General features: G+C 61.3%; 2 protein-coding genes across 6 annotated transcripts; one reads left to right on the top strand and one right to left on the bottom strand.

Annotated features, from left to right (window-relative positions):
- Window positions 1-2,566: 2,566 nt before the first annotated feature.
- Window positions 2,567-10,427, top strand: POLD2 (DNA polymerase delta 2, accessory subunit). Of its 4 annotated transcripts, none has more exons than XM_036863285.1 (11): window positions 2,567-2,637; window positions 3,922-4,195; window positions 7,013-7,134; window positions 7,324-7,447; window positions 7,735-7,849; window positions 8,013-8,211; window positions 8,503-8,583; window positions 8,721-8,878; window positions 9,082-9,209; window positions 9,708-9,809; window positions 10,162-10,427. In XM_036863285.1, exons 2-11 carry the CDS (start codon window positions 3,976-3,978, stop codon window positions 10,320-10,322), a joined length of 1,410 nt encoding a protein of 469 aa, XP_036719180.1. In that variant the 5' UTR covers window positions 2,567-2,637; window positions 3,922-3,975; the 3' UTR covers window positions 10,323-10,427. The 4 variants fall into 4 exon arrangements, with proteins under 4 accessions (XP_036719180.1, XP_036719179.1, XP_036719178.1 ...); XM_036863284.1 differs by having other exon boundaries at window positions 8,010-8,211; window positions 10,162-10,422; XM_036863283.1 differs by lacking the exon at window positions 2,567-2,637 and adding an exon at window positions 3,041-3,099.
- Window positions 10,428-10,539: 112 nt separating this feature from the next.
- Window positions 10,540-25,769, bottom strand: AEBP1 (AE binding protein 1). 2 transcript variants are annotated; one of them, XM_036863280.1, is made up of 25 exons: window positions 25,631-25,769; window positions 24,731-24,832; window positions 23,317-23,521; window positions 22,602-22,701; window positions 20,572-20,746; window positions 18,569-18,925; window positions 17,967-18,029; window positions 17,768-17,839; window positions 17,483-17,617; window positions 17,340-17,405; window positions 16,537-16,614; window positions 16,316-16,399; window positions 16,151-16,204; window positions 15,402-15,511; window positions 15,185-15,324; window positions 14,766-14,850; window positions 14,522-14,666; window positions 14,334-14,419; window positions 14,048-14,171; window positions 13,583-13,779; window positions 13,312-13,491; window positions 12,748-13,099; window positions 12,528-12,667; window positions 12,281-12,380; window positions 10,540-11,418 (listed from the first exon to the last, which is right to left on the bottom strand). In XM_036863280.1, exons 3-25 carry the CDS (start codon window positions 23,346-23,348, stop codon window positions 10,811-10,813), a joined length of 3,483 nt encoding a protein of 1,160 aa, XP_036719175.1. In that variant the 5' UTR covers window positions 23,349-23,521; window positions 24,731-24,832; window positions 25,631-25,769; the 3' UTR covers window positions 10,540-10,810. The 2 variants fall into 2 exon arrangements, with proteins under 2 accessions (XP_036719175.1, XP_036719176.1); XM_036863281.1 differs by having other exon boundaries at window positions 10,567-11,418; window positions 16,193-16,204.
- Between the last annotated feature and the right edge of the window lie 1,209 nt (window positions 25,770-26,978).

Genomic DNA, 26,978 nt, shown 5'->3' with positions numbered 1-26,978 from the left:
GGATACACAGATTCAGTTGGGGATCATGAAAAACATCTGGAGATGGACAGTGGTGATGGTTGCACAGCAATGTGAATATACTTAATGCCAATGAACTGTACACTTTATAATGGTTAAAATGGTCAATCTTACGTTATATATATTTTACCACAATTAAAAAAATTTTTTTAATAAAAACACATTAGTGAGCATCATAGAAGGCCCTCTCCCTGTAATGCCATTCCACCCAGCCCTTATTTTCAATGGAAACTAGTACTTATTTGAGGGGCCCAATCCCAAAGACACCACTTCAGCCTTTTGGGACCCCTCTGCTCTTTTATATACCTACATACTTCATTTAAGAACATGTTTGGGCGACTTCCCTGGTGGCGCAGTGGTCAGGACTCTGTGCTTCCAATGCAGGGGGTGCGGGTTTGATCCCTGGTTGGGGAACTAGGATCCCGCATGCCTCACAGTACTACCAAAGAACAAACAAACAAACAAGAAAGCATGTTTCGTTTCATGTTCAGAAAATCCAAAGTGGGGAAAACAAATTAGGGGTTCCTTTTCTAAAATAAAATAAGAAGTTAGCAATTGCTGGTCCTGGTTCAGTAGCTAAGCGGTATCCGGGTTGGCATCTTTGCCGGACACTACCAGGCACTGTATTCGCTACAGAAAGAACGGGGAAAGGCAGTAGGCTGTGCCCCTCCTTCTTATCACAAAACCGGATTTCTCAGAAACCCAACCTTCCCCCCCCCCCGCCCCCATCCCTGCCAGACTTCCCCTACGTCTCTGCCAGACCTGATCTCATCATCACCCTTGGCTGCCAGGGAGGCTGGGAAAGTCAACACTTAAGCCTTTCCATCCTTGCAGACAGCCAGGGGAAGAGAGTTAGGGAAGGATGTCCCGCCCATGGAAGCACACCCACTTGGCCACAGCCCCCCCTTTCCCAGCCACCATCATTCCTACTATGACTGTTGCCTCCGGGTCTGTCCCACACCCCCTCACCTGCCCCAAGTGCGTGCCTGACACAGGCCTGCCAGTAGCCGACCTCAGTGGAGAGGCTGCCCAGCTTCATGTCTGAGTAGGAGTATCAGGCAGGTGGGTTCCAATTCCAGCCCCCGGCTCCCTGGCTATGTGACCCTGTGCAACTATAAATCTTTCTGTAAAACGGAGATCATAGTACCTGCCTCACAGGGCTATGGTAAGACTCAATAAGATAATGCTCTTGAGACACTTCGCACATTACATGCCCCGCCCCCCCCCCGAAAAGTGCTCATCTATTCATTCAACAAATACAGGCTGAACTGGGAGTCTCCATGTGCCAGGCACTGTGGTAAGGGAACTAGACTAGCTTCCCGCACAACCTCTGAGGGCAGACTTATCCAATCCAGTCCAATTGGATGTTTGACAAATGTCTGAACGGCAGGGACAAAAGTGAAGTAATGGGTAATTAGATGGGCAGTTCAGCTGACCTGCATATGCAGAGGGCCAGCACACATAAATGTCAGGGCTGAGTCACGCTGCCTCAGAGTGAACCCTAGTTGTTACTCACTAGCCGTGTGACCTCTCAGTGCCTCAGTTTCCTCATCTTCAAAGGGTTATTGGAGGATTAGCTGAATTTGTATGTGTCAAGAATTTAGAACAGTGTCAGGTCCATAGCAAGGGCTTTTATGTGTTATCCATAACTATTATCTACTTTGTTGCGGAGACAAGACTGGGACTTGGGAAACAGATGCAGAGTGAACCAGCAGAACAGCATGTGCTAAAGAGACTGAATCCCGGCGCTGGTGGGAGTGGAGAGGAAGCGTCATGGGGAAGGGCCACTAGGGCTCGCTTAGGAATTCCAAGCGATGTGGATTGGTGGAGATGTGGAAAAGAGCCCCCACGAAGTGCGGGACGGCACGAGAAATCCTTGGTGGGTAGGGAGGAGTGTGGATGACGAGAGGCAGTGAGGACAACAGAGACCAGGGAGTGTTGGGTGCAGGCTGGCAGGGCTGTTGGCCCCGTGCGGAGGGCCTCAGACAGCCAGTCTGCTTCCCTGACCCTAACTCTAAGCCCTCCCCCGCTGTCCTGGATCCCGGCGCCCGGCCCTGTCCTCGGACCTGCGGCAGAGTAACCGCTCCCCTTGGGCGGTGCAACCATCGTCCTCAGCCCTCCCACCGTCCACCGCAGAGGCGGGCACCCAGCGGGGTCCTGGGGTGGTGCAAGGGGCGCCAACTCTCGGGAAGGCGCAGCGACCTCAGGGACAGGCCTTCGGGAAAGGCCGGGTCGGGGCGTCACGGCGCACACGCGTGCACACCAGTCCCTAAACTGCAACCCCGCCCCGCGTTTCCCTTGGAATCGGGGGCGTGACCCCGCGCACGCGCAGAGCTCAGGGGCGGGGCGCGCGTCAATGAATGGGGCGGGGCGCGGCTGTGGGCGAGCCCTGGGGGGGGTGATTAGCATGTGGAGCGCGCTGTCATTGGCGGGATGCAGCGTGGGAGGGGCGAAGCTCGCGGTGTGGCGGGAGGCGGCGCGCGGCGGCGGGCGGTCCCCGCGATGATGAGCATGGTGGAACACGCGGTGACTGGCGGGATGCCTCTGTGGGCGGGGCAAGGCGCGCGGATTGGCGGGAGATGGCGCGCGGCTGTGGGCGGGGACGCGGCGTGCGGCGAGGTGAGTGGGGTGTCGCTTCCCCGGGCCGCGTGGATGCTTTGGGGGGCTGGCTCTTTGGGTGTCCTCGCGTGGCGGCGGGTTAAGAGGCATCTCGTGAGGGAGGTCTGAGCAGGCTCTCTGCTGTATCCCCCAAGACGGCCCCAGGGTGCGGGCCGGGGCCGTGGCCTGGGGATTCAGGCCGCGGGGCTCCTTCGAGACTGCGGCCAGAGCGCTGCCCCCGCTCTGCACTTTGGGGCAGAAAGTTGATTCAGATACCGTCCCAGCCCAGAGCTGTTCTATAGGGACAGAATTCAAGCCACCTAATAGCTGTGCTAAAAAGGCGGGAGGAAGAAATCGGTTTTAGTGCCACGTCTTTTTTAACCCATTCCATGCAAACTATTATCGTCCCTGTACGCATGTAAAGAAATGACTGAGCTGCTCCACGCACTGATCTTGGAACCTGCTGTGGATCTGACGTCTACAGTACGTCTCAGTGGGGCTCCGGGCTGCTTCTGGAAAGTGGGCTCAGGTGCTGATACCTCTGCTCTCCTGGAGCTTTTATTCTAGTCAGAGGAGGCAGACAATAAACTTAAAATGTATTGTTTGTTGGAAGGTAAATGCCATGGAAAACAATAAACACTGGAGGAGAAGAAGTGCCGGGGGAGGGTTGCAGGTGGAGAAGGTGAGGTTTGAGCAGACTTGAGGGACCTGAGGGAGAAGAGCAGGTCTCCTGGTGGGGGGACAGGAGGGCAGGACCAGTGGGACAGATCTCATAGGCCACTGTAGGGACTTGGGGTTTTATTCCGTGAAATGGGGAACCTTTGGAGCGTTTCGAGCAGAGAAGTGACTGATTTATGTTTTGTTTTATTTATATTTTTAATCATAGGCTAATTATTTTATGGTAGGCTTGTGTAATAATAAGGCTGGCCTCATGCCTTGAGATGGGGCAGGTGCCAGGGAGCTGGATGGAGGCAGATGAGGAATTCCATTTGGGGCATGGAATTTGAGACCTTGATAATTGTCCAGGTTGAGGTGTGGAGCAGGCAGTGGACACTTGAGATGGGTTTGGAGAGCTCCAGGTGGGAGAAGCATTTCCTAGCTTTCCTCATCTCCCTTTTTGCAGGTTACAGGGTGAGACACTGGTATCCAACATAGTCGAGTTCCAGGTGCTGTTCTGGCCGAAGTCTGGTGTGCACTACAAGTCTCCCCCACCCTCAGTGCCCTGTGGGTGCAGTGGAGCCACACTAGGGACGCGGCTGCCGTGGAGGTTGCAGGGATTGCAGGACTGCGTTTGTGTTCTTTCAGGGACCACCTCCTCCCTGTCCCGGCCACAGCAGTCTGGACACATCAAGCACGGACATGTTTTCTGAGCAGGCTGCCCAGAGGGCCCACACTCTGCTGTCCCCACCATCAGCCAGCAACGCTACCTTTGCCCGGGTGCCCGTGGTGACTTACACCAACTCCTCGCAGCCCTTCCGGCTGGGGGAGCGCAGCTTTAGCCGGCAGTATGCCCACATTTATGCCACCCGCCTCATCCAGATGAGGCCCTTCCTGGTGAGCCGGGCCCAGCAGCGCTGGGGTAAGTAATGAGTTTGGGGAAGTGCTTCTGGGTTTGTTGGGCACGAATCTCCAGACCCTTAGGGTCGTCTGTCTTTCCTAATCAAGTGGCCCAGGCAGTGCAGGCCTTTTTCTTTTTTTTCCCCATTTCTTCCTTGGTGATCTTTCCTGCTTTTAAGTTATTCGTGATGAAGCAGGACCCCCACCACCTTCAACTTTTGGGTGATGCCCCATCACCCCATTGTTACTATTTATAAGAGTGGCTTTCTGGGACTTCCCTGGTGGTCCAGTGGTTCAGACGCCTCGCTTCCAATGCAGGGGGCATGGGTTCGATCCCTGGTTGGGGAACTGCGATCCCACGTGCCTCACGGTGCAAACAAACAAACAAACAAAATTCCAAAACAAAAAGGGTGGCTTTCCACGTAGTTTTCAATTCATCTGTTATGTCTTTAAACTGAAATTTTGTGGGTGAGACCGTGTCTTTTTCATTTTTATTGCCTGCCCCCCCGCCCAGCACCAGGCTTGCTGGGTCTCAGCCCAGGTTGCACATTGGAACCACTGGGAAAGCTTTGGGAAGCACTGGCTCCCAGGCCTATCCCATTCCACCAGGTCAGCTGGATTGACTCTGGTTTTATTATAGGCAGCCAGGAGAACACGTGACCCGATCTCCTAGCTACATCATCATATTAGAGATGTTTTCTGTTTTCTTTACTGCAGGCAAAAGTGTTATTCACCTTTTCTCTGCCACATTAACAAGGGTCTCCTTCCTCTGGCTCCCAATGCCTTTCGCTCACTTTCCTTGAAGTCCTCGAGGACACCCTCCTCGAGCCTAAGGTCAATGTCATCTTTTAGATTCTTTACAGCAGCATCTGCTGTGGTACCAGGTTTCTCTTCTTCTTCTTCTTCTTTTTTTTTTAATTAATTTTTGTTGGAGTACAGTTGCTTTACAATGTTGTGTTAGTTTCTACTGTACAGCAAAGTGAATCAGCTACACGTATATACGTATCCGCGCCAGGTTTCTCTTCTAACAAAGCTGCCCAGGGACAGAAAGCAGCCATTTTATTCTGTTCACAGAGTGGGGCCCACGATGAATGGGGCCTTGGCTGGGTGATTGACAGTAGGCAGCATCGTTCACTCACCACGTGGCTTCTCTGCGTGGCCAGGCTTCCTCCCCAGAGCTCAGTCCATCTCAGAATTCATCCCTCTCCACTCACAAGTTTCCTGAACACCTCAAGCTCTTTCTTACCTTTGGTTCTCCCTGCGCCTGGCACGCTCTGTCCCCGGCACACTCTGTCCCCAGGCTTCCTTCACAACCTCAACTTAAACATCCTGTGCTTCGAGAGGCCGCCTGGGCCAGCAGGGCCTTCTCCGCATCAACTGCCTTCACTCCTGCCTGTTCACAGCACTTGTCCCAGCGGCAGATCCCGCGTTTCCTGCTCTTGCCTCTCCCTCTGCGCCGGAAGCTCAGCGAGGGCAAGGATGGGCCTTCGGGTTCACTCTCGGTGCTGGCGCATGGCCTGGCGCCCACACTCCGCCCAGATGGACAGATGTCCCGCCCTCAGCACAGGGCCGTGTGGTTCTACCTGGTGCTCACACATGCACACTGGATCTCAGCTGGGTAGCCTCGGGCATGTTCCTTAATCTCTCTGTGCCTCAGTTTCCTCAGCCAGGTGGTGGGGTAATAATATCTCCAATGGCGTGTTGTCGGGGGTGGAAGAATTCCAAGCGCAGGGCTCGGCATGGCCACCTGGGGCTGAGTGAGGGCTTGGTGGACATTGTGGCTTTGGCATCTGTTGTCTCTGTTGGCGTCTGGCATTTCTATCCAGTGCTGGCGCCCTCCTTATCTTATTTTGAATTACTCCCCTTCGCTCCCTAGGGCGTGGATCTGTGGGATGTTCCTGGTTATTCCGGGGCAGGAGGGACATGTGCTGGAGTCACCGGGCTAAGGAAAGGGCTGGTCCCGAGTCCACATTATCCCATCACCTCCTGTTAGCGTTTTCTCCAGGCTTGGGGTCTGTACTAACAAACCCTCAGGCCTTCTGGGACTTGGCTCCTCGCTCCTGCCCAGCCGAGTGACCCCTGCATACCACCCCTCTCCCAAGCCTGTCTTCCTGCCCGTCCCTAACGCTTCCTGTGTGTTGTTCTCTGGGATCCCAGGCCCTCTGGTGACTCCACAGGGAGCAGGATGGGGTGGGTGGGGATATGAAGTTTGAATTTGGGGTATGTCTGTTTTCAGATGACGAGGCATTTGTGGGGCGGATGAAAGAATCCAAACTCTCAAAGGAAACTGTAATATTGTTAGGGCAGGGCTGTGCTGAGACTTGGCATACCTCTTTCTAAGGATCAGCGTTATAATTTAGGTATAAGTGAAGAAACTCTGCATTAGCTTCCCGTGGCCATTGAAATAAACAACAAAGCCACAAACTGAGTGCCTTCAAACAACAGAAATTGATTCTCTCCCAGTTCTGGAGGCCAGGGGTCCGAAAGCCAGGTGTCGGCAGTGCCGCGCTCCCTCCCGTCCTTCCTTGCCTCTTCAGCTTCTGGTGGTTGCCCCGGCACCGCTGGGCCCGCGGCTGCATCCCTCCCGTCTCTGCCCCGTCTTCACGTCGCCTTCTCTGCATGTCTGCCTCTCTTGCGAGGACACTTGGCATCCAGAGCCCAGGCACATTCAGAGTCCCTCTGTGCCCCTGGGGCCAAGTGATCCTTTAGGTCTAAGGGGTCCTTGCATTTGACGTTCTCTCCCTCCTAGTGGAGGCCAGGGCCCCAGGGCCGCAGTGCTCCGTGGCTGTGAGGGGGTGGAGGGGGGCTCGTCTCTGAGCTCATACCCCTCATGCCGCAGGCAACGGAGTCCTAGTTAAGAAGCTGTGTGAGCTGCAGCCTGGGGAGAAGTGCTGTGTGGTAGGGACCCTCTTCAAGGCCATGCTGCTCCAGCCCTCCATCCTGCGGGAGGTCAGCGAAGAGGTGAGGCCCGCACGGGCTGCCCCCAGAATACTTCCCCGGGGGCACTGATGGGGCCACGTGCCTTGGATCCTGGGAATCAGGGCTGGGCCTCTGCCCATGGGGGAGGGGGCTGCAGGGCCATCTCACTGATGTGGCACCGGAGCCATAGTGGGCTCTGGCCCCATGACCACTCCCATCTTTGAATTCCAGCACAACCTGCTCCCCCAGCCTCCTCGGAGCAAATACATCCACGCAGACGATGAACTGATCTTGGAAGATGAATTGCAGCGTATCAAACTGGCGGGCACCATCGACGTGGCAAAGCTGGTCACAGGTGGGGAGTGGGGAGCGGGTGGCCCGCACCTCTGGGTGCTGGCGAGCACCTGCATTATTCTTTCAGCCATGGGTTTGGGTTCAGGTGGTGGGTGAGACCCAGGTAGGGGTCAGTTCTTCCCACCTCCGCCCGAAGGCACTTGACTCCAGGAAGCACATGCCCAGTCCTGAGTCCTCAGTGAGAATTCACCAGCAGAGGAGAGCTGGCTGGTTTTGTCATTTGGGTGCCTGGAAGCGGGTGGTAGCCCCTCGGGCCCCCCTCCTGGGCCTGACCCTGCTGCTCCCCAGGGACGGTCCTGGCTGTGCTGGGCTCTGCAGGAGACAACGGGAAGTTCCTGGTGGAGGACCACTGCTTTGCAGGGCTTGCTCCTCAGAAGCCCACACGCCCCCTCGACACGGACAGGTGAGGAGCGGGGCCCGGGTCTGGCCAGTGGTCCAGGGGAGTCACATTCGCTGGCGCCTGCTCCCCTGTGATGGTGACAGAGCCCCACCAGGAGCTCCACACGGCCCTCCTGGGGGACCCCCTGCTTTCCCAGCACCCAGGAAGACCCCGACTTCTCCAGCAGGTTTGTGCTGCTGGTGTCCGGCCTGGGCCTGGGTGGAGGCGGGGGCGAGAGCCTGCTGGGCACCCAGCTGCTGGTGGACGTGGTGACGGGGCAGCTTGGGGATGAAGGGGAGCAGTGCAGCGCCGCCCACGTCTCCCGGGTCATCCTCGCCGGCAACCTCCTCAGCCACAACACCCAGAGCAGGGATTCCATCAATAAGGTATGGCAACCCCCCTGCCTGCATTCAAGCCCCTTCTTCCCCATGGAGGGTCGGGCACGGGGTCTCGCAGGTCTAGTGACCCAGGAATCTCCTGTGCCTGGGGGCCCGGCCTTGTCCTCAGGCCCTGCTTTCTGAGGGCGGTGGTGGGGGCCTGAGGCCCAGAACTCTTACTGTCCCCCTGCGGGTGGGGCTTTGCTCTGCTCTCAGCCCTCCTGGAGGGGGCTCTGGGTATCCCTTTGATCTAAGCCTCCCTTGGGGCCTGACAGCCTGTGTATGGGCTTCTACTCCCAGGCCAAGTACTTAACCAAGAAGACCCAGGCAGCCAGCGTGGAGGCTGTCAAGATGCTGGACGAGATCCTCCTGCAGCTGAGCGTGAGTGAGCTGGGGGCAGGCCAGGGCTCGGGATCGGGGTCTCTGGCACTGCAGTTGGGCACTGGAAGGTGGGCTCCAGCGGGGTGCGTATGGAGGGAGCTGGGCCCTGCGAGCTCCCCTGCCCCTGTGCCCTCCAGGCCTCCGTGCCCGTGGACGTGATGCCAGGCGAATTTGACCCAACAAACTACACGCTCCCCCAGCAGCCCCTGCACCCCTGCATGTTCCCACTGGCCACTGCCTACTCCACGCTCCAGCTGGTCACCAACCCCTACCAGGCCACCATCGACGGAGTCAGGTAGCCACACTCCAGGCTGACCCCTGGCCTTTTGCCTCGGTGGCACCAGGAGGGGAGGGTTGGGCCCAGGGCTGTGGAGGGCTCACCTGGAGTCGGGCTCGGGACTCCCTGTGAGGGTGCCAGGTGATCTCTGGGCCGGCAGCCGTGGGAGGAGTGCAGACGGTGGCCCCCCGGGGTGGGGTCAGCCGAGCCTTGCCTTGCAGATTCCTGGGGACGTCGGGACAGAACGTGAGTGACATCTTCCGGTACAGCAGCATGGAGGACCACTTGGAGATCCTGGAGTGGACCCTGCAAGTCCGTCACATCAGCCCTACAGCCCCTGACACCCTAGGTACTGGGACTCAGACACGTGGTGTGGAGCAAAGGGCCGGGGAAGGCCAAAGGGGCTCCTATCATGCTCGGAGGGTTCCCAGCCTGGATTTGCACCCAGCAGCCTAGCCGTGACCTGTCTAAGGAAAAGCCCCAAAGCTTGACGTTTGTTTTGGGAGCTACTCTGGAATCTTACGTCTGTTCGTGGCCAAGGCCCTGCTTAGGGCTGAAGGCCATGGGAGCATATTGGGAGCTAGGGCCGGTCAGAGCACTGCACCCTGCCCCGGTGCCCATCCAGAAGGGCGAAGGCGGCAGCAGCAGAGCACACTGCCCTGCCTCTGGGGCCACGTGGCAATGTCTGGAGATGTTTTTGTTGTGACAGCTGCAGGGCTGCTACAGGGTCACGTGTGTGAGATGGCACCCCACATCCTACACGGGACAGCCCTACCCCAAATGTGTAGGTGTCCCCCGTGCTGAGGCTGAGAAGCCCCACTCTCAGCTGTAGGTCCTCTTTCTCCAGGTTGTTACCCTTTCTATAAAACCGACCCGTTCATCTTTCTGGAGTGCCCTCATGTCTACTTTTGTGGCAACACCCTCAGCTTTGGCTCCAAAATCATCCGAGGTAAGTTTTGTCTGCTGGGGGTCCCAGGCCTGGGCTGACGCGAGTGACACGCTCTCAGCTGGGGCCAAGGCTCAGAGAAAGCCTGTGTTGGAGTGTCCAGGCGCCCACGGGTGGACAGCCCAGGCTCTGCAGGGACTGAAACTGTCCCCACCAGAGCGCATTCTGGTCAGTGTGGCTTTAGCCTTGGACCTTTATGGTGTCCTTGGCCCTTTTCGTTTCTGGTCTCAAGGAGCCTCTGTGGTCCACGCTCCCATGGTGCTGATGGGGGCGCTCCTGTTTACTTCTGGTGACTTCCCTTTGAGACAGGCCTCACCCAGAACCTAAGGTGCGCTCCCACGTGGCTGCTTTGCAGGCCCCGAGGACCAGACAGTGTTGCTGGTGGCTGTTCCGGACTTCAGTGCCACACAGACCGCCTGCCTTGTGAACTTGCGCAGCCTGGCATGCCAGCCCATCAGCTTCTCAGGCTTCGGGGCAGAGGAGGAGGACCTGGGAGGCCTGGATCTGGGCCCCTGACTCACAAAGGCGGCCTTGTCCAGAGAGGCCCCGGCTATTCCTTCCCCATGGCGTCAGCACCATGGCAGCTTTTGCTTTGTAAATAAACCGTGAGTGTTTACTGGTGTTGAGCTGGGCAGAGCTGGTGGTGGGCCAGGGCACTCCTGTGGAGGGAGCCTCCCTCCTCCTCCCCTCTCCCAGCTGGTCAGGATGGCAAGCGGTCAGTGACACATCTGCCGTGAGCTTGGTTTATTGGTGTGGCCTGAGCAGATAGTTGAGAAGTCTGCCCCCCCTCCCCTGGACTCGCTCAAGCTGCCCCACCCCGGCCCTGCAGCAGAGCGGCAGGTGGAGCAGACGCCTGACACAGACCCTGGCTCCTAGGTCTCCATCACATTCATGCCCCCTCCTGGCAGGGTCCACACCGGGGGTCTTTCTGTTTGCTGATGGCCGCTGAGCAGGCCAAGGCAATGTGACTACTGGTGCAAGCTCGCGCGTTGGCAGACCTGTTCTCAGAAGTCCCCAAAGTTCACTGTGTAGGTCTCAACTGTGGTGAAGGGGATCTCCTGGCCCGTGACCATCTCTCTCTCCTCCTCCTCCCCCTCCTCGGGCTCCAGCTCTGTCCCAAACTCCGTCACCACCTCCGTGTAGGTCTCGGTCTCTGACTCCTCCCAGTCAGCTGTGGTCTCGGGTGGAAAGTGCCAGGGCCCCAGGGTAGAACTCGGGGCGGCGGAGGGGGCGAAGGAGGGGGTGGGGAGCAGTGTCGGGGGGGTGGGGGGCGACGTGGGGACGGTGGAGGGGCTGGTGGTGGCGTTCAGGCGCCGGAGCCGCATCTGTTCACGCATGCGCAGCCGGTACTGCAGGCGGCGGCGTTGCATGCGCCGCTGCTGGGGGGTCATGGGGCGCGACGGGTCGATGCGCGGGATGGGCCGGTTCCCGTTCATGGCCATGATCTCCCGGATGCGCTTCCAGTTGGAGCGAGCCAAGATGAAGTTGCACTGGGTGGCCCCGATGTCGTAATCCACGTTGCAGGTCTTGGAGCTCGGGGTGTAGCCCTCCGCGTGGGCCGTCACGCGGTACTCCCCGGGGTTCAGGATGCGCCAGTAATCGCCACCACTTGCTGCAGAGGGAGGACGGGTTCGGCTGCCTAGGAGTACCCCCTCCCAGGCTCCAGTCCTCCTGTCCGAGATCCCCCTACCCCTCCCTCTGTCTGGGGGGCTCCAGTCCTCCTGTCCGAGATCCCCCTGCCCCTCCCTCTGTCTGGGGGGCTCCAGTCCTCCTGTCCGAGATCCCCCTGCCCCTCCCTCTGTCTGGGGGGCTCCAGTCCTCCTGTCCGAGATCCCCCTGCCCCTCCCTCTGTCTGGGGGGCTCCAGTCCTCCTGTCCGAGATCCCCCTGCCCCTCCCTCTGTCTGGGGGGCTCCAGTCCTCCTGTCCGAGATCCCCCTGCCCCTCCCTCTGTCTGGGGGGCTCCAGTCCTCCTGTCCGAGATCCCCCTGCCCCTCCCTCTGTCTGGGGGGCTCCAGTCCTCCTGTCCGAGATCCCCCTGCCCCTCCCTCTGTCTGGGGGGCTCCAGTCCTCCTGTCCGAGATCCCCCTGCCCCTCCCTCTGTCTGGGGGGCTCCAGTCCTCCTGTCCGAGATCCCCCTGCCCCTCCCTCTGTCTGGGGGGCTCCAGTCCTCCTGTCCGAGATCCCCCTGCCCCTCCCTCTGTCTGGGGGGCTCCAGTCCTCCTGTCCGAGATCCCCCTGCCCCTCCCTCTGTCTGGGGGGCTCCAGTCCTCCTGTTCGAGATCCCCCTGCCCCTCCCTCTGTCTGGGGGGCTCCAGTCCTCCTGTCTGAGATCCCCCTACCCCTCCCTCTGTCTGGGGGGCTCCAGAGGAGCAGGGACGTGCTGGGCAGGCCAGGCTTGCCTTGCCAACGGCACGTACAGGTTCAGTGCCCCACCTCGGGAAGCGGAGCGGCGTAGAGGTATGCACTTGTGTACCTGTCTTCACTCCATGGTTAATGCCGCTCACGGAGATGGTGGCGTTGGCGATAGGGATGCCCTGCTCGTCCGTCACAACCCCCTTGATGCCGCGGTGAACCTGCAGGGGAGGCAGGGCGGGTGTCCACATGGAGAGCCCACTGGGCCTGCTGCTGCCCTGCCCCGTGCACGGGGTCCCCTCGCCCTTCACCACCCTCTCCCCAAATGCTGACCCGCTCCTCCACCTGCCCCCCGGCAGCCCCCACACCTGCTCCATGAAGGTGAGCAGAGCTTCCTTGTTGTTCTCCCACTCTCGGGGCAGCTCACTCTCGTGCGGGAACTTGTCGCAGCCCAGGTAGATGGAGAGCTCCAGGCAGTTGGTGTGCAGGTAACTGAAGTCGTTGACAGCTGGGCAGGGCAGACACAGAGCCGCAGTCACCCCTGCCCACACCAGATGCCCCACCGCCGACCCTCCCAGGCTGACTCACTCCCAGAGCGGGGTTTCCACTTGGCCCCGTTGACGATGCCCATGCCGCCAGTGTAGTCCTGCGCTTGGCACCCTCCCCGGTAGGGCTCGGTCATGGTGAGGTGGGTAGAGGCGAAGGAGATGGCCAGCCAGCGGAAGATGGCATGGTCTGGGGTCTCTTGGGCCTCAGATGCCTCTTCCTCGTCCTCTCCCCGGGCGGCTGCCATGGCCGCGGCCAGCAGCTGCTCCTGGCTGGGCGTGCGGGCCATGTCATAGGGGTAGGACACGAGCCGCTCACCGCCGTTCAGGTTCGCTCCCAGCACGAAGGGGTTCTTCTCCATCCAGGCAATGATGGCCCGGACCTCCGTGGACACCTAGGGTGGCCAGTATGTGAGGTGTGGGCCACAGCCTCCGTCACCCTCCATGTAGACCCCATACTGGTACTCACGCCCCCTCAGTCCCTCCAAGGCCCTGCAGTCTCAGCGCCCGGGCTGGGTAACCCACAGCCCACCCCCAGGTCCCGAGCTCCAGGACGCCAGGGTCTGGGCTGCCCCCGCAGGCCCTGCTGGCCAGGCTGCAGCCTCACCGTGGCATCTGGAGACAGGTAGCGTTCAGGGATGGGCAGGTTGTTGTTGGGGACCCGGTAGGGGACCCATTTCCTCTCCTCAGCTCCCCAGAGCACAGAGTTGAGATCCGGGAAGTCCTCATAGATGTCAAAGCCCTCCTCGGTCCACAGTCCCAGCGCCCAGTTCCCAAACTCTGAGCCCTGGGGGAGCCGGTGGGGGTCAGCATCAGCAGCCCACCCCCCCAGCCCTGCCCCACCCTGGCCCCGCCCTGACCCCCTTCCCTCCACCCACCATCTGCGCTGCCACCTCGTAGCCGTCAGGGTTCAGCGAGGGCACCAGGTGGATGCGTGTGTCATGCACCAGGCTGCGCACGCGCGGGTTCCCGTCTCGGTACTCGCGGCACAGGTACTGCATTAGTAGCAGCAGCAACTCTCGGCCTAGCACCTCGTTGCCATGGATACCAGCTGTGTAGCGGAACTCAGGCTCCCCTGCAAGGGCAGGAGCCTCAGCAACCAACCAGTCTCCCGAGGCCTGAGGCCCAGGGGATCTGCGGAAGGACCCAAACCGGCCTCATCCCCAGGGGGGGTGAGGGTGGCTGAGGACTGTAGGGCCCAGCAAGGGGCTCCAAAGACAGGTGGGAGGTGGTGAGCTGGAAACATCAACGGCGCAGACCCAGCTGCAGTGCCAGGGCCTTGCCTCTATAATCTGTTGGGCGTGGGGAGGGCCAGGCCTCCAGGGAGTTGTCGGGGCCCTCACCCAACTCGTGATCCCCAGGGTTGTCCGAGATCTCCATGGCGTAGATCTTGAGCCCACGCGAGCTCTTCCCTAGGCTGTATGTGCGGGTGATAGTGGGGCACTGCTCGTTCACCACCTTCATCAGCTGGGTGCCAGAGAAGACACAGAGTTACGCAGCCCACCTACTCCCGCCACCCCCAGCCCACCCCCAGTGACCACACCTCTCCCACGGCCTGGGTCTGCTCTATGGGGAGGCTCCCCTGTTAGCCCTGAGCCCAGTCCCTGGGCTCAGGACAAGCACCCCAACCTGGCGCATGTCCTTGTAGCTGTGGTGCCGGAAGTCCAGGTCATCGGTGGTCACCACCTCGTTCTGTGCATAGTAGCTGTGGACAGCTGCAGAGGGTGGGCAAGCAGGACCTTGAGCTGGCCACCTGCCAGCCCACCGTGGGTTGCCCCAGCTGCCCATCCATGCCCCTGCCAGCCCCTTGCACTCACGGGACACGGGGCACCCCAGCACCTCCAGGCGCATGCATAGGCTGCCGTTCCAGGTGAGTGGGTAGATGCGGATGAAACGGGCCACCACCGGCTCTGGGAGCTCGCTGAGCACGGGTGTGTCCTTGTCCACGTTCCCATGGAAGGTCTGGGAAGAGGCAGGCCTCAGAGCAGCCCCCAACCCCAGCCGAGAGCCCACCTGTGGTTCAGACGAGGGACATACAGAGCCGAGGGCTCAGGTGCCCACCATTTCCTCGTAGCCGTTGGTGTACATCACCCATGTCTGGCTGTCATTGCTGAAGCCCACGAAGAAGGAGGTCACGAAGTCGTCACTGGGGAGCAGATGGTGGTCAGGGTAAGGCTGCTCTCCCCGCCCCAGGTCCAGGCCCTCAGGCGGCCTGAGCCCCCTCTTCTGGGCCCAAGAACCTAAGAGCTAGCAGGTGTATGGCGTTGGCCCGCATGTCGGGAGAGGCTGCTATGCCCGCTGCGTGGCCGTGGGTGATTGGTTTGCTTATCTGGACCCAGGGAACCGACCGGCCATAACCGAGGAGTGGCGGGTGGTGGGGGGGGACTCTGGAGGGCCCACTGGAAGGTTCTGAACGGGACTCAGAGCTGTGCCTGGAGCCACCTGCCTCCACCAAGTGCCTGTGAGCCTGGCGGACTTACTGGATGCTGGAGTCGCGGCCCTGGGTGATGACGCCCGTGAACTTGGTGGTCCTTCTGGTGTCCACCTCGATCCACTGGGTCTGAGAGTCGTCCTCGGCACACCACGCCCCGTCGTAGTAGTCGTCCTCAGTGTCGCCGGCCTGTCGGGGACAGCAGGGGGGCTGAGCAGGCAGGGAACCCCTACCCAGCTGGGAGATGGGCCCGTCCCGACACCCACCTGCATGTTGAGCCGGCCACGCTGTGCCCCCAGGCCGTGGCGCAGCATGGAGGAGGCCCGGATCTGGTTGTCCTCGATGCGGTGCGACTCCATCCCGATGGGGGGGCACTCTGGGGACATGGCACCCCAGGCTGGTGGCCCCCTGGCTCCGTCCCTCCCTCCACCGAACTCAGAACGGAGGAGCCCAGCGCCCACTTCCCCTCACATCAGGGGGCGCCAGTCAGGGCAGCTGTGCCCCAGCCTGTGCTTCCTCACCCTGAGCCTCAGCTTCCCCCTCTGGAGAATGGGCTGATGATGCCAGGCTCCAAGGGGCCGTGGGGCTCACATGAAATCACAGGGACAGCCACCCCAGGGCCTGGCCAGTCCCAGGCATTGTCTGCATCGGGGCCATCGGCACACCTGCCTTGTGCCCCGAGCTCTGTCCCCTGGGGTCAGGCCCAGGACAGAGACACTCCAGGGCCTCTCCCTTTCGTGTCACAGGGCTTTAAGAGCAGGAAGGGGCTCTGGAGGCCTGGAGTGCCAACAGGAAATCCGCGTTTGGGACCAATGTGTGGCCTTAGGTGGGTCACGTGCCCCATCACCGTCACCTTGCGGCCCTGGCACAGCCCCAGAGCCGTCACACCCGCCCTACAGCCTCCATACACGCCCACGGCACCCCCGCCGCTCGCAGCCCTTACGCCCACTCCCAGCCCCCCACACCTGTCCCGCTGCCCCCAAGCCCCCCAGTCCCCATACCCCCAGTGCCTCACTGATTTTCTCTGCGGGAGCCCACTCCTCCTCCAGCTCCTCACCCTTCCGGGGCCCTGGGGGCAAAAAAGGGAGGGAGGAGGTGCTGAGGGCCCCAGAGCAGCCGGGGGCCTGGCTGACCTCTCACGGGGACCCAGGTTGTGCGGGCCCAGCCCCCAGAGACACACCTCTGTGGTCCTTGCCCTTCTCCACAGTCCACTTGTCATCCGTCTCCTCCTCCTTGGGCCTGCTGCCCTCCTTTTTGGGTTTCTCTGGAGGGTGGAAGGTGGGAAGGGCCTGTCGGCTCAGCCCCGGGCTAAGGGGGGCTTCCGGGGGCAGGTGGGGAGGGGGTCAGGCCTGCCCCGGGGGTTGGGCCGGGGGTGGGGGCCAGCTCCCCGGTTCCACTCACTCAGCTCCTCCTTCTCCTCATCTGTTTCCAGGCCAGGGTCAGGCTTCTGGGGCCTGGGAGGCCGGAAGTAATAGTCCACTGTGGGGAGGGAGAGCCCTGATGAGATGGCCCACCACAAGCCGGGGCTCCTAGGTCCACAGGAGCCCCGTGGGCCAGACTGCGCACGGGGCGCGCAAGGAGAGGAGGTGAGATCAGGGTGGGCCTTAAAGAGTCCAGATGGGCTGAGACGAGGAGGGAGGGTCCTGCTGGAGGGGGAGGCTGCTTGGGCACAGGTGGGGTGAGCGAGACCCCGGGGAAGTCACCAGCCTGGCCCCCCAGCAGGGCGCGGCCCGGAGAAAGGTGGGGAAAGGCTGGGCAGGGAGTGGGGCATGGACATCGGACATGCCCTGAAGGACGACTGGCACCTGTGGCAGGAACGGGGGTCTGGAGGGCTGAGCTGGGGCCAAGGGGTTGATGGGCACCGAGGCCAGGAGGAGGGGAACGGGGTCCAAAGGGACCGGGAGCAGGAGGGAGAGGAAGGCGGCATGGGAGTCCCGAGGGGCGAGGGGCAAGGGGCGAGAGGTGGCCAGGACCGGAGCTCAGGAGGGCCCGAAAGTGAAGCCCACTGGGGCTCAGGAAGAAGAGGCCAGAAGAGAGGGCGATGGGGGGGAAGAGCGAAGTCGGGAGCCAGGAAGACCCAGCCTGAGGGGGGAAATCAGATGAGGGCGGCCAGGCCGGAGAGGGCGGCCAGGTAACTGCCACCAAGCTGGAGGTACAGGCAGCCCGACCTTGGGATGCAGAGGGCAGGGGCCCTAGGCACTCACTGTCGTCGTAGTCGGGGATCACGTAGCCTTCCCCATAGTTGGGTGGCAGCGGCTTCGGAGGCGGCTCTGTGGAGGTGGGAGGCAGGGGTGAGCCAGAGCCCCCTCGCCTGGCACCCCGCCCCCCAAGTCTGCCAGCATCCTACCGATCCTCTCCTCCGGGGCCTCGAACCCCGGCCCGGGCGGCTCAGCCTTCTCCTCAGGGCGCTCAGGCCAGAGCTTTTCCGGCCTTCTCCTGCTGGGGGGCGGCCTGGGCTGCTTCTGGCGCCGGATGTACTCAACTGGGGGAGAGGGGGGCGTTCTGAGCCGGGCCGAGGCCAGGGAGGGCGGGGCCATGGGCGGGGTCCAGGTGGGGGAGGCGGGGCCATGGGCGGGGTCCAGGTGGGGAGGCGGGGCCAGCGGGGCCTCCCCGAGGGCAGGGCCCTACTCACAGTCCTCGTAGTCCTCCCGCTCTATCTGGTCGTTGTAGTCCAGCGTGGGCTGCTCCGTCTCCTCCTCTGGCTCTGAGGGAAAGCGCTTGTGGCCGCCTCATTGAAGATGCTCCCCGCCGCCGCCACCCAGGCCCACCCTGCAAACCCAGCAAGCCAGGGCGGTTGGTACCCTGAGGCCAGGTGGCTGGCGCCCACTCACCAGGCTGGCGCTCCACGTCGGTCTCTCCTGCTGGACCCTGCCAGGGATCTGGGAGGGGCCCGTCTGCAACACAAACCCCAGGGGCAGGTGGACGGGAGGCCTGCCCTGACCACGGGCTGCACAGCGAGCCTCCACGAGACCTGGGCCCTGCCAACGCTCCCTGAACAGCTCACTCCCGGGAGGCCTGGGCTGCTTCAGCCCTCAGCACCCTGCTGGCACTCCCAGGGGGCCAGAGAGCTGGGCGGCTTTCTGGGGAGCCCAGGCCCTGCTGTCTGGGAGGACCTGCCGCAAAGCTGCCCCAGCAGGCGGGCAACCTGCAGGCTTGGAGCCCAGAGACACTGTGGGCAGGTGGCTCTGGATGGGGCCCAGGGGACAGATCCCAGGACGGTGGAGGGCAAGCCCCCCCCACGAGGCTGCCAAGCACTCCCTCCCCAGGGGAGGGGCGGCACCGAGGGAGGGACAACAACGAGGCCGCAGCGCCCACCCGGTCTGGGGGCTCTGAGGGTCTGCGAGAGGCAGGGCCTCAGGGACCCGCCCTCAGCCCCCTCTTCCTGCAGCCCAGCAGGTCAGAGCCCCACAGTCTCAGAAGAGCCAGCACACACCTCCCTCCTGGGGCAGCTCCTCGAGGCCGGGGCTGGTGAGTGGGGGCAGTGGCCACTTTGGGCTTTCGGAGGGGGTTGGGATGGGGGCCTTCTTCCCAGGCAGAGGCCTCTTGGTGGCCTTGGGTGGCTTCTCCTTGGGTTTCTTGGTGGCCTTGGGTGGCTTCTCCTTGGGCTTCTTGGTGGCCTTGGGTGGCTTCTCTTTGGGCTTTTTGGTGGCCTTGGGCGGCTTCTCCTTGGGCGGCTTCTCCTTGGGCTTCTTGGGTGGCCTGGAGGACGCCTCCGGGGGCTGCTTGGTCGCCTTGGGGCCTTTGTCCTTCTTTCCTTTCTTCCCTTTGTCTTTGGCTTTTCCTGGAGGTGCTGTTCAAGATGCAGACTCAGGTAAAATCAATGAAGAACCCCCTCTATGCCCCATGTGCCCCCCCCACCCCGCAGGGTGCCTACAACCTGGGCAGAGGGGCTGCTGTTAGTCCTGCATTTCCCAGATGGGGGAAACTGAGAGGTTAAGCCACTTGCAGTCATGGCAGAGCTGGGAGTGGCTTTCTGTCACCACCACACCTTGGCCTGGGTGGCTCAGCTTCCCAGGGGGTAGGCCCTCGTCCTCCCATCTACCGAAACCTCCAGAGGAGCATCTCACAATCCACTCTTTCACCGTACGGCCCCTTGGCCAGTCAGGGCCCACTATTCTGTGCTGGGCACAGAAGGGGCAGAGAGGTGACTAAGCCATCCAGGCCTGGGGAGAGTGCCCCGTCTAAGGGGGAGGCAGTCTCATCCCTGCCGACTGCCACACAAAGTAAAGGGCATGGGCCCGGGGCCTCTCTGAAGCTAGAAAAGCTTCAAAGAAAAGGGACACTCATGGGCTATCCCCTATCCAGGGGTAAGGAGTCTGGGGTGGGTTGGAAGCCATAACCATAGGGGGTCCTGAGGCCACACAGAGGACAGAGGGATGGGTGGGCACTGCAGCTGCTCGCCCATCTCGGAGTCTGGGGGAGGGAGGAAGCAGGGGCAGGGCCTAGGGCTGCCTGTAGGAATCCTCCAGGCCCCTGAGCAAATCCTGTTGAAAATGTAATGGAGTGGGGGCCACATGACCGAAATACTGGAAAATCTACAAAACGCAGACAGTCAGGAGAAACAGAGCTGCCACAGCAGCGTGCAAGAGGCCAGGACACCAATCTCGACCGGAATGGTGGGGGAGGCTGAGATGGGTCCCAGGGAGGAGCCAGGAAAGATCCAGAGCAGGATGAAGGGGAGGGGCTGCTGACCTCAGGAATGATGGATGGTGCCCTGGAGTCTCCTGGGAGAGAGATCAGCAAGACCCTTGCCCACCGTCCGGAAGGTCACAATAAACAGCTAAGATTTATTGACAACTGATTATATAAGAGGCACTAGGCTAAATGCTTTGGGGATGCATCACCTCGTTTAATTTTCACAGTAACCCAGGACTACTGCTCAGTGCTCCTGGAAGCCTTGTGGAGATGAGGGTCTTCTGCAACGCCCTCCCCCGGCTCTGTGCTCCTGGAGTAGGAGGCCAGGCAGCAGGGTGCTGGGGATCCTTCCCAGGGAAGGCTGGAGGCTGGGACTCTGGCAGTGGTGTGGGCATGGCCAGTGTGTGCCACAATCAGACTGAGTGGCCCCATTAGAACGGCAGGGCCGTTCCCGTTCAAACTGACCTGGGCAGGGGGCAGCAAAGTCCCCAGTTAGTTCATGTCTAGTCCCTCTGGGGGTTTGGGGCTGTGCGTGACGGATTGGGAGGACCCAGTTCCACTGGGCAGTGGACCTGCTGGATGCGTCTCCAAACCCAAAGGGCTCCAAGCCAGCAATGACCTCTGCCTGGCACAGTGTCCCGCCAGATATCTGGGCTCTCTTGTGCCTTACAGAGCCATTCCTCAGGCTGGGCAGGCTGGACCTCGGCCAGACACCACCGAGGCCCGCCATCCTCGCCTGAGGTGCAGGGCTCCCCGAGGCCCCCCATCACACCGAGGGCCACCCCTACCCGGTGCTCTTACCCTCTGAGGCCACCCCCGGACGCACCCCCGGCTTGCCCCCTGTCTGGGCTTTGCGGACGGGAAGGGTGGGTTCAGGGGGTGGTGGGGCCTCCACGTCGTCCTCCCGGGGCTCGGACTCCAGCTCCGACAGGAAGCCCTCGAGGAACTCCTCGATCTCGTCGTCGGTCAGCACAGTCTGCGGGCGCCCCCCGGGGCACAGTGCCAGCAGCGCCAGGAGGCAGCCGAGCAAGGGCGCCCCGCGCAGGACCGCCATGGTCGCGGCCCGCACGGGGGGCGGGGGGGGGGCCCTCCGGGGGGGGGCGGAGGGGGGCCCTCCGGGGAGGGGCGGGCGGGGGCTCCGGGGAGGGGCGGGGGGGGTTCTCCGGGGTGGGTAGGGGACTCCGGGGTGGGGCGCTGAGGGCTCCGGGACGGGCAGTGGCTCAGGGGTCGGTGTGGGCTCAGGGATGGTCTGGGGGTTCCGAGGCGGTGGCGGCGGCTGGGAGCTCAGGTCCCGCGTGGCGCGCTCCCGCGCGCGGACCGCCTTCTCCAAAGCGCCAGTGGCGGCCGGGGCGGGGGTGCTGGGGCTTCCGGAGCCGGCTCCCCCCACCCCCGGGGAAGGAGGAGGAAGAGGAGGAGGAGCCGGGCGTGGACAGAGGGGCTGCGGGGGGAGCCGAGCAGTCCCGGCGCCGCGCGCGCTTGGCACTTCCCGGAGTGGGAACTGCGGGCTGTGTCTCGGGCCGGGGCCCGCGCCTTGGAAGGAAGGCCGCAGGGAGGGAGCGTCGGAGGGGATGCGAGGTCCAGAGGGTGCGGGTTGGAGCGCTCCGACGCCCCTGCCCCGCGCCGTCTGCGACACCGCCCCCAAGCCGGACGGGAACTGGAGGCGAGATGCCCCAGAACCGGCTGGAGGTGAGCGGGACCCCTGATGGCAGAGCCAAGCCACGAACTCAGGCCTCGGGGACCCTCCCCATCTCGGGACCCGCAGAAGTGTCCCCACCTATCCTTTCCTGTCTCTGGAGCCTTGGCCTGGCAGCTCTGCGAACTGTCACCAGCCTTCATTCAGACATCCAGCTAACCTCCCAGGTCCATGAGAGCTGGGCCCTGTGCTGGTCCCCCTGGGAGGGACCACACTTTGGGAATTCACTCTCTAGTGAGGGGGACAGGTGCAAAACCGCCCCTCAAGGCAGGCTAACTGCTCTGCTGGGGGTATGAGCCCCCATGTAAGATTGCCCCTCCCCTCCCAAGGTACTGACATACTAGGTCAAGTTTGGAGGTGGGGTCAGAGATGGAGCAGGGAGGGACGAGATGCCTTTCAAGTTGTATTAAACTGTATGTGTCATTCATAGGAATGGACTGTCAGGGGTGTGGAGGGACTCAGCACTCACACAGCAATTTCCATACAAGCTCAGGGGGTTCTTGCCCTCCCCCGCACTCCCAGCAACAGAGGGAGGGATCCCAGATGAAGAGCCCTGCACGGAGGTGGGAGGCAGCAGCTGGCTTATGTGGCCCCCTTCTAGCAGATGGTACAGCCTCAGGTGAAGCCAGGTCAGATCAAGGGAACATTTTAGGGGCGGTGCGTGTGAGCCCAGCTCCGCGTGGAAGATGTAGGGGCCACAAAGCCATAGGAGATCAGACACTACCCCTGAGGACATGGGCCAGCTGGCAAGAGAGGATGGGTACCTTCAACCCAGCGAACCTGGGTGCTGGGACCTACCACAGGAACAGTTCACTCACCACCCAAATAGGAGCCACAGATGTTTGCGGTCGGTTCCCCTCCCCTACGGTTTCTTTTACTATTTCCGCCCCCAACGAACATTTCTTCACCTCTAGGGATACACTGCTTTCCAAACAGCTGAGATCCCAACCAGGACAAACAGACGTTCCTCTCCTTCCTCTTACCAGAACCCAGTTTTTTAAAACTGTGTTTACTGTAGCTCCAGCTACCATATGGACCAGCCACAACCGGGGCATGTAGATTGGGTAGTCAGAGGATCCCAGGATCGATTAGTAATGTCTGCCATGGGTGTTGGCTTAGGGAGTTATGCCATGTGTACCTGGTGTTTCCTTAAGTCTTCCCCAAGGGCAAATGTTGGCTGGCCCCAAATGGGCATGACACCTAAGGCCAGAGCTCCCAGAACGTTCCTCCTTGATGGGCTGAGGAAGGAAGAAAAAGCACATCTGGAGCCCATGGGTCAAGTTTAGCAGCAGTCAGCCCTGAGCCAGCGTTGTCTGAGGGTTTGGCCCAGTTGGGAAAACCCAGGAGAGCCTGAGATGATGAACAAGCAGCAGTCAGGGAGCGTCGTGGGAGCTGCTGGCTCAGCCCGGGGCTGGGGACAGGACCCAGGGGGCTCTGCCTTCTCTCACCACTTTCTTTCAAGGCCCTTCCTTCGCTGTTCACTGGCTCACTTGTTTGTACTTAGAAAGGCAGTGGGACTATGTCAAGAGCTGGTCCCTACAGTCAAATCCCAGCTCCGCCCCCCCTGGCCATCTGATCACAGCAAGTAACCTCACCGCTCCCCGCGGCCTCACTGCCGCACACCAAACAGGGACTTTGCACGTGCTGTGCCGAGCGCAATTTCCGCACTCTCAACCCAGCAGCTCCCAGTTCTTGTCACTTCCCTTAGGAGACCAAGACCCACCTGGGCTCTCGGAGCACGACCCCCCCACCCCCCCACCCCCCAGTTGGGCCTCCTTGTCCCTGCGCTGTCCTCGCCCTGCCGTGTGTACCCAGGCTGGTCCTGGCAGCAGTAGGACGAAGAAAGCTCTTACCCATAAATGTCCTCTGCGAGCCTCTGAATCATCGCTCTTGAAACTTTTGTCTTGGAATTTGTTCTGTTGCCCCCAGCTGAGTGTGTCAAATAGGGAGGCCCAGGGCTGGGGGGTGGGCGGTGGCGGCTATAGAACGTCACTTCCCTGGGAACAGCTCCCGAGTTCAGCTGGCTCACACACGGATCAGATTTGGGCTCCACATCCTCTGCCAGGGAAAATAGAAGCCCTCAGAACATTAGAAAGAAATAGAAAGAGCCTTCTCCTCAGTCACAGTGAGTCACCAACAGAAACATGAGCAAAGGCCTTGTGGGGAGCTGGGCCTGGGGTGGGGTGGGCAGGGAGTTGGGGGCCCCCCCCAAGAGTCTGGGCAGGTGGAGGGGGGCAGTGCCTGTTCTCTTTGCTGGGCCAGTATCTTCCCTCGGTGGGCAGGGCTGGCACTCCGCTTAGCTTTGACCTGCACTCAGGAAATCCCGCAGACCTAGGCCCGTCAGGACCTGTCATCTAAACCAAACTCCCCAAGGGCAACAGCCCAGGCCGGGAAGAGGCAGGCCAAGAGGTGGGAAGCTTGCGGCCTCCTGTGGCTGCCTTTCACCCTTCTGGGGTTCCGGCCCCCTGCCAGCGGGTGGGGTGTCTGTCCCCACGTCCAAGGGCTCTCCCGAGCTAGTCTGGGAGTCTGCTGGACGTCCTGGGTCCCCTCACCTCCAGCTTCCTAAGAGAAGGCGGGGCCTTTCCCTCCTTCTGAGCGAGGCCTACCCTAGGGGCTGCAGCAGGACTGGGCTTACAGGCAGAGGCAAGGCGACGTCTCACCCTGGTGGACCTACCCTTGCTGCTTCCAGAGCTGGGGAGCAGAGTTCTTGGGGGAGCCTGACATGGGCTGGGTGTGTGTGTGTGTGTGTGTGTGTGTGTGTGTGGAGTTTTCCTGCAGCCTTGTGAGGGTCAGGCTGGTGGAGCCCACAGATGCAAGGGTGGGGAGACGAGGGGGCGTGGCCTGCACTCTCACTTCTGACCAGGCTGGGGTCGGTCCTGTTTAGCTCATGGGCCAAGAGCTCACCTCTGAGGGCCATTGAGAAAGAACCATATGCTAGGAGGGCTGCCTGCCAGGGTGGGAGGTCCCCGGGAGAGACACCTGGTTGAGGGCCGAGGTGCCCGTGCTTGGGGTCAGGAGCAGGGGCATTGCAGAGGTCTGCAGAGACCCATCTGGGAGGAATGGTGCAGTGTAGAGGCCCTGTGGGCTGCAGCGAAGGGCGGGGTGCGGGGGGCGACGGTGGTGGGGGAATGCGGACATGTAGGCAAAGCTGTCACATGGGGGCTTTGCCCCTGTCAGTAATGCCCTCAGCGGGACAGGGGTGGGCGGGGAGCCAGAAGCTCCCGCGTTGGGAGGGGGCTGAGCAGGTTCAACAGAAATGGAACCTACCCTCTTCCCACTGTGGGGGGGGTCAGTTCCACAGGGATGAGACATCGAAGCTTCGGCGTAGGTCGGGCTTGCCTTGTTAATGCTTTCAGATGCGACAGCTTCCTGCATGAAAAGAAGAACCCAAGATGGACCTGGAGCAGGAAGGAGAGGGGCTTTCCGGCTTCCTTCTGCCCATCCTAGAAGCCACACTTAAAACTATGACCTTGAATAACTCGGTTTTCTCAGGCTGTAAGTTGGGGGGCGGGGAATGACTCCATGACCACTAGCAGCCCCCCGGCCCTGTTAGGAAGGGTCTCCCATTCAGACAGGCCTGGTCAAGCAAGGTTTGCCTCTTGTCTTTGCAGATCAGACAGCTTGTATCTCGAGGCAACTTTGGCTGGAGCCTTGGGAGGCATGAGGGTCAGTCTCATCCCTGGGTGGGCCCCAGGTGACCTTGATCCTGTTCCCCTCTCCCACCAGACTTCAGGGTGGGAACCCTGAGGTCACTACAAACCTAGTGACCACACCTCCACACGAGATGGACAGATGATGGAGTGGCCCCATCTGAGCACTCACTCTCCGTGTCCAGGGAATGAGGGGATCCCCGGAGGAGGGTGCCCCGAACCCTGGGTGGCCTCTCCCTAAAAACAGGCCCTAATGGGAAGAGCCATGCTCTGGGACTCTCAGGGAACTCATCCATTCTAAAGGTTCCAGCAGAGTCTCTGCACCCAGGGACACCACACCTCAGCTTCCTGAGTGCCTGAAAAGATGCCCCCAGGCCGTCCTTCTAGGACTGCCAGCCACGTCAGCAGGAGACTGCCTCATCCCATGTCACTGTAGCCTGGAAGTCCATGATCTCATCACCCTCCACTTCCGAGTCCCCAGCCCGCCCCTACCCTGCCACAGCACCAGCCCCCTCACTCTGGGTCCCCAGCGATCTAAGCACGTGTCTGTGGGTGTGTGTCCCTGATTGCGGCTCATTTGTTCACTGGGCAGGTCTCCACGGAGCTTTCAACGAGGTCCAGCCCTGAGCGTGGCCCAGAGACCCAGCAATCATGGAGGTATCCTTCCTCTGAAGATGTTCAGGCCAGAGGGAACAGGATGTGAGTGGTTGGACCTCTGGAAAAGAGGGCACAGGGGAGGGCACTGAACCCCGGGAAGTGGAGTCCTGCCCTGTGGGAGAAAGGGAAGGGGGATCCCGGCGGGGGAGACCCTGTCCCCCGGGCTCAGACTCCTCAAGTCAGTTGCCTGCATCTCAGGCCCCAGCACGTGGACGGTGGGCTGGGCAGTGATGGTGCTTTTAATGCTTGTGGAGTATATACGCCATCTTTCCCCATTTTCAAGTAAGGAAACCTGGGCCCAGGGAGAAGTGATGTGTCCAGGTCACAGCACGTCAGTGATGGCGTGTCTATGAGGCCAGACCGAATGCTCTTTTCCACCCGGTTTACACAGCATCTGGCACCGGGCCACCGGGCCACGGGGCTACCAGCCCCTCCTGCTGAGGCCCGAATATCGCCAGGAGCCACCCTGGTGCCTCAGCCTGGGCAGAGGTGGGAAACTCACCTGCCAAAAGGACCAGTGTGTCCCAGTTCTAACTGGGGCAGCCGCAGAACACTGGGACCAGGAGCAGGAGCGGCAGAGCTCCTCCAAGGCGCCCGTGGCCTCCGAGGCAGCAGCTCAGACACGACCCAGCTGGCCAAAATGAGTGTGTGTGCTGAGGTGGGGGCCGGAGTTGCAACTGGAAGGCTCTGGAAGCCGGGCCTCTGGACACCAGCCCCTCCCAGTCTCCTGGAGTCCTGAGTTGGCCTCAAGGGACCAAGCGAGAAGGCCCCAGGCCCATCCAGTCCCTCTGCTCCTCCCTCTCAGGGGAGGCCCCTGGAAACGCCCTCTTGTCTACAGTTTGGACATTACCAGGGGATAAGTCTGCCCGGGCTCGCCAGGAGGGTGGTTCCCAGAGCCATGGGACCTGGGGTCTCCCAGACAGTGTCTAGCTCTCCGCACAACTGGCAGAATGATTTTCAAGTTTCCAACAACTTGAAAACCACATGTGATTTTCCATAGTCTGGTGCCCCCGCCCAGCTCCCCAGGCCCGGACTGCTGAGTGAGCAGAGTTCACCCGAATTCCTTCCACTCACCGCAGGACCCAGCCCCCGGGAGACTGGGGGGTCACCGCAGCCGCAGGGGGGCTGATGGGCTGAGGGGCGGGAGGCGGGCTTCCCGTGCCTGAGTAATTCTGCAGCCCGCAGACTGGGATGAGGACAAGGGCCAC

Source organism: Balaenoptera musculus, chromosome 9 (genome assembly GCF_009873245.2).
Source record: "Balaenoptera musculus isolate JJ_BM4_2016_0621 chromosome 9, mBalMus1.pri.v3, whole genome shotgun sequence".
Classification (NCBI taxonomy): Eukaryota; Metazoa; Chordata; class Mammalia; order Artiodactyla; family Balaenopteridae; genus Balaenoptera; species Balaenoptera musculus.
The sequence above is the reverse complement of the archived record's forward strand: the minus strand, read 5'-3'. Positions and strand labels throughout refer to the sequence as shown.